The sequence below is a fragment of the Neolamprologus brichardi genome, chromosome 9 (genome assembly GCF_056152115.1).
Source record: "Neolamprologus brichardi isolate AB-2024 chromosome 9, ASM5615211v1, whole genome shotgun sequence".
Classification (NCBI taxonomy): Eukaryota; Metazoa; Chordata; class Actinopteri; order Cichliformes; family Cichlidae; genus Neolamprologus; species Neolamprologus brichardi.
Window position 1 is genome coordinate 1,315,553 of NC_142112.1, and position 10,909 is coordinate 1,326,461.

The 10,909-nt window shown below is 36.8% G+C and overlaps 1 protein-coding gene across 1 annotated transcript; it reads right to left on the reverse strand.

The window, feature by feature from the left end:
* Positions 1-5,233: 5,233 nt before the first annotated feature.
* LOC102779119 (neurogenic differentiation factor 6-B-like) lies at positions 5,234-6,995 on the reverse strand. Its single transcript, XM_087845544.1, has 2 exons — positions 6,867-6,995; positions 5,234-6,572 (listed from the first exon to the last, which is right to left on the reverse strand). The coding sequence occupies exons 1-2, from the start codon at positions 6,993-6,995 to the stop codon at positions 5,640-5,642; spliced, it is 1,062 nt and encodes a 353-aa protein (XP_087701670.1). The 3' UTR covers positions 5,234-5,639.
* Positions 6,996-10,909: the final 3,914 nt, after the last annotated feature.

The following is a 10,909-nucleotide window of genomic DNA, read 5'->3' on the forward strand; positions in this document are numbered from 1 at the left end:
TCAGTCTACTCTTCATTCTATCAGAAACAGTTTTCACAGCTCGTACATTTGCTTTTTACACATATATATAAGCATTGAGCCAAATTTAGTAATGCCAACATACTGAAGGAACAACATTTATATATAATACATCTATATATACACTTTCAAAGATACTTGAGTGTCTTTGAGTGAAGATTTAAGGTGATAGGAAATATAAATAACTGCAACTTGAATCTTTACTGAAGCTCAGTGTTTGACACAGAGTTCAAACTCACTGCTGTAATAACTAATAATGATTAATATAATATTGGCCATATTATATTTACATTACCAAAGTGAGATGATTTTAGTCTCATGAACAATATTAGCTAATTGTTATTTACTAACTAATCTTAAATGACTGTTCAGTACAGATATGAAGCCCAAAAATCATGTTTTACAGTCCTGTGGTCTCAGCCTCAGATACTCATCAAATCACACAAAGCTCGTGTAGAAACAAACAAACACATAACTCTGCCGACATGTGGCCAACAATAATGTTTTAATGTTCATCATTATTAAACATTTGCACAGAAATAAGTGACATAATATTCAGTACTTACTTTTGAAAGTTTACTCTTTGGCCGCTCCGCTTCCACTTCTTTGAAGTGTCTCCCAGTCCCAGTGCACTTGTTAGCATGTTTTGGTTCGTGCAACTGGTCCGTCCGGTTATTGTCTCCCCAGAAACATTTCCGTTGTGTTGTGTGTGCTTTTGCAGCGTTTTTCTTTTTGCAGCGTTTTTTTTTTTTTTTGCAAGTGTTTTCTGAAGTTGCAGTCCGTTTGGCCTCTCAGGGCCACCGTAAATAAGTAGTGAAAAGGTTTGTTATACTGACATGAGATGTATTCCCGCAGATATTCCCTCTTCCTGGTGGAGAGGTTGTGTAACTCCTGCCTTTCATGAAGCCAGATTAAATGTTCACAGTCTGCTTTTGAATATCATCAGATTTTGGTGTGAAACCTAAAATTACAGACAGTATCAGTCTAAACTGTTTCATTTTTAATATTTCTTTGACTTTCATCAAAACCAATGTTGAGTGTGTCCTACGGTGATGACAGTAAAGAACAAAGTAACTGTTACAGATAGTTCCAGGTGCCTTTACTCCCTTTAGAAACCTTTGATCGCACCCTACGTTAATGTCTTTCTTTTTTTTTACCACTAGGTGTCACCAAAACATCTAAAATCATACATCATTCTTGAGCTAACACCTGCAGGATGAATGAAGCTGCCTTCCTCAAAACAGCATGTAAACTGTCTCAGGGTAACTAAAGTGATCTGTAAATTAATCTCTGTGTGTTTCCTAATGAAGGATACTTTTTACAGAGTAGTAGTTACAGGACACCCATACGGCTTCATCTAACTTCAGCAGCTGGAGTAAGTGGTCACTGTTACCTAACGAGTCAGCCCAGGGTGTCCTGGTCTGTCTGTGCACATTCACACACTGGTAGCATCAGACCGGTCATCAGCAGCAGACACAAACCACGAAGACGTTAAGCACAGACTGAAAGCAGCACAGGGAAGGTGTGTTTGAGAGCCAAAGCATGCTCTATGAGACAGTTTACGTTCTTCTTTCAGCTGCAGCTGCACTGCTGTTTAACCAGAGACAGCAGGTTAAGTAAAAAAACAAACAAAGCTGATGTGCAAGGGTCCACAATTACGTGAGGCTTTACAAAAAATGACAAAATATGCAATCAAAACATTACAAAACAATAAGAAAACAAAAATGATGCACTGATGGCAGCTGGGGGGTCATATCAAAGCAAGTTACCTGTGTGAGCTCTGAGTTATCGCAGCTGGTTAACCTGAAGAGAAGCAACCGAGGCTGTTTTGGGAAAACTATTTAATTTTTGTTATTTTTGTTGTTATGTGTGTCGTGGTTATCGGGGGAAAGCTTCTCAGAAAGGCCTGCCATGTGCCAGCTTGTAAGTGGGTGGCATGTACAAGACACCCAAGGGAGTTGGTATAGGCAGTGGACCGTATCCATTACTAACCAGCACCCTGAGAAGGCTGCCAGATGGGCCTTTTGGATCATCTGTGGCCCCAAGAGACAGCAAGCAGCCAACCAATCAGATCAAAGATTGACAGAAGGAACGTGTGCACGCCATTTTGTTGTTACACAATTTTCTGGCTGAGAAACAACATGATATTTGATTTAATACATAACAAAATCGTTATGATCTCATCAAGATGATATCAGGGGTTTTGTTTGTGCAACTGCTTACAAAGGCCTCCTGACAGGTGGAAGTGCACTAGTCCACTATCATGGTAAATATTACTGCTATAAGATTATTATATTGTTATTATTCTTAAATATTACAGTTTACGTTTGTTACTAACATTACTAATCACTAGCATTTATTACTGAAACTTAGTTATAGTCGAACAAAATGAAATTTGCACAACACCGTTGTTGTTTGGGGTGGTGTGGGAGGGGCTACAGGTGGCTCTGCGTTTACTCATGCTGAGTGACATCGTTCACAGCTGAAAAACACTCACACATTGAGTAAACAGAAGGACATGATGTTATTAGGAGCCCCGTTATTGCTGTGTGCTGTTTTTGTCTTTGTCTGCTTTTGTGTCTCCTTTTTTGGCACAGGTGGGCGGGGCTACACTGAGCCTGTGGCACACCTGTTCTTCACCAGACGCATTCATCAGAAGCGTTCTTATGTCTAGTGTCGGAGCATTGTCCTTGCAGGAGTGCCTGTGTGCCTGCTCACCCGTGGAGATCATCTTTATTGGGCTGAAGCTTTGGTTTACATCCCAGCGTCCCGCCTCTCGGTCTCTCCGTGCCAGTCTGGCTGATAACGTCCCGGCTCTGCGTTTCTATACACGTCCTGAATGTAAATACACTGTGCCTGTAAACAGCTCTTCACTGTTAATACATTTCCTCATTGCAAACCCTCGTGTCTCCTGTTCTGCTCTCTGAGACTCTGAACCATGCTCTGGAAGAGCCCAAAATAAGGAGCCTCCTGCCCAGTGAGGGTTTCTGTTGTTATTGTTACCTCGCTGTGGATCGTTCTCTTCAGCTACCTCGTTTTAAATCAATGAACTGAAATTGGGATTTCTTGTACTTTGTCCTTTTTTACAGACCAACAGCTCTCACAGGCTCATGTGTTCAATGAGTCCCACGTTCATTATTGCTGCTGTGTTGGCTCAGTGGGAGCTCTGCTGTCATCAGCCAGTGTTAACTCAGCCACACGCTGTGACAGCACGAGGTCACTGACACAGGGGTCTCTGGTGGACTTGGTGTAAGAGCAGCAAATGTGAGAATTATCTGTGAAAGACTCGTAGAGGCTCAAAGCTGCCACAGCCTTGAGTTCACTTCCTGCTTTCTGTGGTCTGTCAGAAGTCGGTCACAGTGTGACAACAGAGGCTATTTGGGGTATGCATGTACAGAGTGTATGTAACACTTAAATATTTTAGATCATCAAACACATTTAAATATTAGACAAAGATAAAACAAATAAACACAAACAGCACTTCCTGCAGGATGCTCTGGTAGCACCACACGTCTGTCATCAGACAGGTCTGGACCAGCTCCTACATCTTTCTGATCTTTTGAATCGGCAAGATGTTTGAGGTCTGCGGACCAAATGCTTCTAGTTGTCCCCAGGTCCAGATTAAAACACAGAGGAGATCAGGCTTTTGCTGTGACCGCTCTGTGGAATAAACTACATATCAGGACCTCTGCAGCACTGGACACTTGTTCAAAGACCCATTTTTACTCTTTGGCCTTTAATTCTGAGTCTGTCTTTATTTTATTCTTATTATTGTCTTTCATTTTATTCTCCTTTTAATTTTTTTTGATTGATTGATTGATTGATTGATTGATTGATTGATTGATTGATTGAGTGATTGATTGAGTGATTGATTGAGTGATTGATTGATTGATGCTAATCTATTGAGTAGTTTGAAATATCATGACCTGACTGATATTGCTTCAACCCCTTTAACAAAGCCTCTCACTCCCCTGTAGTTACTGCTGGGTTTCCCAGTCCATGATAAACAAAGACAAAGCAAACTTTTTCCCCTTTTTTGGATAAATTTAAGTTGTTATAACAAAAAGAAATAGCTGAGCTTTTCTAAGGCAAAGACACAAGATTAAAATTATATCACAAAACAGAAGCGATAAAAGAAAACAGTGCAGAGTTTCCATGTGTGGCATTTGCTTAAAATTGAAAAGTTAAAACAGAAGAGAAGAATGATGAGATGAATGCATGGATGGATGGAAACTGGACCTTTGAAAGAGGAAGTAGTTTAAATGTATAACAGTAAGTGTCCCAGTGTTTATCTAAACCTTTACAGACGACAATCCAAAACAAAAGGTGGGACAGGGCCAACCACAGAAACAGGACGACGTCTTCTGGGTCCAGAGGTCGTGGAAGATATATCGAGTCATCCCAAAGTGATTCGGATATAAAATGCAAATCAGCTGTTGACTGGCTGTTAAGCCCACGAGGGCCTCTGAGCACTTTCATATTAAAATGCTCCAACATTCAGCTTCCTGCTGCTTTGGTCGCCCTGTGACTCCGGAGCTTGTTGGAAACCTCTGTCAGCGACTAGCTTCATGCATCACAAGTTCAATTCATTGCTTTAATAACAGAGAAAAAATCTTCTAACTGTCATTCACATCAGAGCTTTAATCCATCAGCCCATGAAGATCTGCTGTGAAAAAGACGGACCAATGTCCTGGATTTGTAATGTAAAAATCGTAGGAAGAGGAAATTGTTCATTAAATGTACGGAGCATGTGAACAGCTGGGAAGACGTTTATCGTCAGTGTTTAGTGCATGACCACTGTAACATCTGACATTAGTCACATTATGATATGTGAGTTTTATTAACATAGCACCAGTTAACATTTACATGTCACTCAAAGTGCTGACTTTGCATGTAAATCTTCTCTAGTACACATAGTTCAACATACACGTCCATATACACAGTATATACCTGCCTGGAGTCAGCTCTGAAAAGCTGCTGAAACACTGACACTTTCATCATTGTAACACAATGAATCCAAACATTATTAATGAAACAGAGACTCGTTGTTATCAGCAGAATATTATTTTTATCATGTATTTGTCAGTGAAAACAAAGCTGTGACAAATGTGGTAAAGATGTGATGCAGAACAACAGCTCACCATCAAATATTCACCAGCAGCTGCTAAAAACAAACAAAATGGAGTCACAGAAACAAAATGCATTTGACATCCTTATAATAATTTACTACGTAAAGCAAAACCGAGAGGATTACAATATCACACCACATTTGTTCTGTTCATCCAACATGACAGCTGCAGCAAAAACACCATGGAAACGGCCGAGCATTCGATTTAAATGTCGTTTCAGGGAGTTCTGGATAAATGCCCTGATAGTTCAAAAGTATGTGTTTTGGATAAAACCTTCAGCGATTTGGCCCACAAGAAGATAACAGATTATTATTATTATTATTATTATTATTATTATTATGGGACTCTGCATGTGTCACATTACAGGTTGTCGTCCGCAGACAGTTCAGTGGAGATGACTTACTGCTTTCTCATCATGCTGGATTAGTTTTTCCCCTGTTATTGTTGGCACCACTGAACTTCTTAAGAACTCATCCATTTATATGCTGTTTATTAATTATGGAAAGGCTTGTTTAATTCCCCCTGCACCTGGTAAAACTGTCCCCGCAGTTGGATGTCATAGGGACCGAGGCCTGAGCTGGAGGCCTGATTGATGGGACAATAGCGGAGACCATTGTGACAACTTCGGTACTCGACCGGTTCCTCGTGTTTGAGGGTGAAAAGCCCACTGAAGTTGAAGGGTGGGCTGAGAGGCCCCATATCCAGAGAAGCAGAACTGTCTGGAGAGGAGCTGTCGTTTACAGACTCAAAGGGGCTGCAGAAAGAGCCAAAGGGCCGCAGAGACCGACCCGCTGTGGTGGAGCCCCCAGCCTCGGGACCAGGATCATAGGCTGCGCACAGAGACAACGACTCCTCGTCGGGTTGTGAGATGACGCTGCAGGTGTTGAGCTGGAGACAGCCAGCGACAAGGTTAGTGGTCGGCTGAGAGAGACCTTTGCACAGAGTCTGAACGAATGTGAGCGAGTCCAGCCTTTTGCCAGTGCTCAGGATCTCACTGAGAAGCCAGATGTAGTTCTTGGCCAAGCGGAGGGTTTCTATTTTGGACAGCTTCTGTGTCTTGGAATAACAGGGAACCACCTTCCTCAGGCTGTCCAATGCATTGTTAAGTCCATGCATGCGGTGTCTTTCCCGCGCATTCGCTTCCATCCGTCGTAGTCGAACCCGGTCCAGGCGAGAGTGGCTCAGTTTCTTCTTTTGAGAAGCCCTTCGTCTGAGCCAAGCTGGATCTCCTGCTTCACGTTCCTCCTCCTTCACTGCAGCATCCCTCAGTTCATCCTCCCTCCTGGTGGCAAGGCTTTCCTCTGGGGCTCTGTCGATCTCTGGCTTAATCAATTTGACTAATTTGTTCGAGGTCCAACTCATCCTTACTGAACTGATGGTTTGATTGGAGGACTGTTCATCAAATGGCAAAGTCAGCATGCTGCCCTGCACATTAATGGTGGGGAAAGAAAAATTAGATACAAGGCTTCAAACCTCAGAGGATACAAATCCCCAAATTAGGAAAAAACTGGACTTGTAGCAGAAAATTTGACTGTACACATAAGAAACATCATAATATTTGTGCAAAAATCACAACAATTAGGAAAAACTGGGATATAACAAAAGTCCTTATCATGTGAAAAATAACAGTTGTGATAGATACAGCTGAAATTAATTACCCGGCTTACCTCTTTTATAGTAGGCTGTTATTATTTTTCAATGACGCACTAAATAACTCACCCAGCTCTGTTGTTCAATCTTAAAAGGTATCGTCCTGAAGCCTCCAAATATCTCGACAAACACGCTCTCCTCCCTCGTTCTCCTGCTAGCGTCTTCTTCTTGTTGCAGCCTCACAGACACTGATGCCATCTGCTGATGTCCTCTCTCTCTCCCTCACACTCATGCAAACTAGCTTCATATCCCTCTTTTCTCTCTGCATCACTCTGCCTGTGCCTCTATCTTCTCTAAAGACCAGGTTTTTATGGCTTTTAACCCCAAAAAATGCTACACCAAAAAGTAGTCCACCCACAGTCCCCCGGCACAGATTAGTAATACACTATTAGATTAGTAATACACTATTAGAGTAATAATACACTATTAGAGTAGTAATACACTATTAGAGTAGTAATACACTATTAGAGTAATAATACACTATTAGAGTAGTAATACACTATTAGAGTAGTAATACACTATTAGAGTAATAATACACTATTAGAGTAATAATACACTATTAGAGTAGTAATAAACTATTAGAGTAATAATACACTAATAGAGTAGTAATACACTATTAGAGTAGTAATACACTATTAGAGTAATAATTCACTATTAGAGTAGTAATACACTATTAGAGAAGTAATACACTATTAGAGTAGTAATGCACTATTAGAGTAGTACTACACTATTAGAGTAGTAATGCACTATTAGAGTAGTAATGCACTATTAGAGTAGTAATACACTATTAGAGTAGTAATACACTATTAGAGTAGTAATGCACTATTAGAGTAGTACTACACTATTAGAGTAGTAATACACTATTAGAGTAGTAATGCACTATTAGAGTAGTAATGCACTATTAGAGTAGTAATACACTATTAGAGAAGTAATACACTATTAGAGTAGTAATACACTATTAGAGAAGTAATACACTATTAGAGAAGTAATACACTATTAGAGTAGTAATACACTATTAGAGTAGTAATGCACTATTAGAGTAATAATGCACTATTAGAGAAGTAATACACTATTAGAGAAGTAATACACTATTAGAGAAGTAATACACTATTAGAGTAGTAATACACTATTAGAGTAGTAATACACTATTAGAGAAGTAATACACTATTAGAGTAGTAATACACTATTAGAGAAGTAATACACTATTAGAGTAGTAATACACTATTAGAGTAGTAATGCACTATTAGAGTAGTAATACACTATTAGAGTAGTAATACACTATTATAGTAGTAATACACTATTAGAGTAATAATACACTATTAGAGTAGTAATGCACTATTAGAGTAGTAATACACTATTAGAGTAGTAATACACTATTAGAGTAATAATGCACTATTAGAGTAGTAATGCACTATTAGAGTAATAATGCACTATTAGAGTAGTAATGCACTATTAGAGTAGTAATACACTATTAGAGTAGTAATGCACTATTAGAGTAGTAATACACTATTAGAGTAGTACTACACTATTAGAGTAGTAATACACTATTAGAGAAGTAATACACTATTAGAGAAGTAATACACTATTAGAGTAGTAATACACTATTAGAGTAGTAATACACTATTAGAGAAGTAATACACTATTAGAGTAGTAATACACTATTAGAGAAGTAATACACTATTAGAGAAGTAATGCACTATTAGAGTAGTAATACACTATTAGAGAAGTAATACACTATTAGAGTAGTAATACACTATTAGAGAAGTAATACACTATTAGAGTAGTAATACACTATTAGAGTAGTAATACACTATTATAGTAGTAATGCACTATTAGAGTAGTAATGCACTATTAGAGAAGTAATACACTATTAGAGTAGTAATACACTATTAGAGTAGTAATACACTATTAGAGAAGTAATACACTATTAGAGTAGTAATGCACTATTAGAGTAGTAATACACTATTAGAGTAATAATACACTATTAGAGTAGTAATACACTATTAGAGTAGTAATACACTATTAGAGAAGTAATACACTATTAGAGTAGTAATACACTATTAGAGTAATAATACACTATTAGAGTAATAATACACTATTAGAGAAGTAATACACTATTAGAGAAGTAATACACTATTATAGTAGTAATACACTATTAGAGTAGTAATACACTATTAGAGAAGTAATACACTATTAGAGAAGTAATACACTATTAGAGTAGTAATACACTATTATAGTAGTAATGCACTATTAGAGTAGTAATACACTATTAGAGTAGTAATACACTATTAGAGTAGTAATACACTATTAGAGAAGTAATACACTATTAGAGTAGTAATACACTATTAGAGTAATAATACACTATTAGAGTAATAATACACTATTAGAGAAGTAATACACTATTAGAGTAGTAATACACTATTATAGTAGTAATACACTATTAGAGAAGTAATACACTATTAGAGTAATAATACACTATTATAGTAGTAATACACTATTAGAGAAGTAATACACTATTAGAGTAATAATACACTATTAGAGTAGTAATACACTATTAGAGTAGTAATACACTATTAGAGAAGTAATACACTATTAGAGTAGTAATACACTATTAGAGTAATAATACACTATTAGAGTAATAATACACTATTAGAGAAGTAATACACTATTAGAGAAGTAATACACTATTATAGTAGTAATACACTATTAGAGTAGTAATACACTATTAGAGAAGTAATACACTATTAGAGAAGTAATACACTATTAGAGTAGTAATACACTATTATAGTAGTAATGCACTATTAGAGTAGTAATACACTATTAGAGTAGTAATACACTATTAGAGAAGTAATACACTATTAGAGTAGTAATACACTATTAGAGTAATAATACACTATTAGAGTAATAATACACTATTAGAGAAGTAATACACTATTAGAGTAGTAATACACTATTATAGTAGTAATACACTATTAGAGAAGTAATACACTATTAGAGTAATAATACACTATTAGAGTAGTAATACACTATTAGAGTAATAATACACTATTAGAGAAGTAATACACTATTAGAGTAGTAATACACTATTATAGTAGTAATACACTATTAGAGAAGTAATACACTATTAGAGTAGTAATGCACTATTAGAGTAGTAATACACTATTAGAGTAGTAATACACTATTAGAGTAATAATACACTATTAGAGTAATAATACACTATTAGAGAAGTAATACACTATTAGAGTAGTAATACACTATTAGAGTAGTAATACACTATTAGAGAAGTAATACACTATTAGAGTAGTAATACACTATTAGAGAAGTAATACACTATTAGAGAAGTAATACACTATTAGAGTAGTAATACACTATTAGAGTAATAATACACTATTAGAGTAGTAATACACTATTAGAGAAGTAATACACTATTAGAGTAATAATACACTATTAGAGTAATAATACACTATTAGAGTAGTAATACACTATTAGAGTAATAATACACTATTAGAGTAGTAATACACTTTTAGAGTAGTAATACACTATTAGAGAAGTAATGCACTATTAGAGTAGTAATACACTATTAGAGTAGTAATACACTATTAGAGTAGTAATACACTATTAGAGTAGTAATACACCAGTAAGTGCCAGGATGATTGTCATGTTTATACTTTAAGGAAACCAAACAACCTCTGGCCAAGCACATGGCTTAAGGCAGAAGAGCTACCTCATTATCACCATCATTGATTATTATGTCTAAAGCTGGGTTAGATCTTAAACTAATTGAGCTAATTTAAGTTAGAATTTAACTTTACAGGTACTTTAAAATGACTAAACCACAAAAACACATGCTATTGTAAAGTAAGTGCAGCTTTGATTTAATATTACACTGCGTTCACATGCTTATTTTTTGCATAGACATTTAGATATGATGATTTGTTTTTGTATGTACATTTATTCACTGTTTTCATTCCTTGTTACTGATCTCTTTGGCAGTTCATCCATTCGTATATTTGTACTTGATGCGTCAAAGTAAAAATGGATAAATAATCCATCCATTCGCTTCCGCTTCTCAGGGTCGCGGGGTCGCTGGAGCCTATCCCAGCTGTCATAGG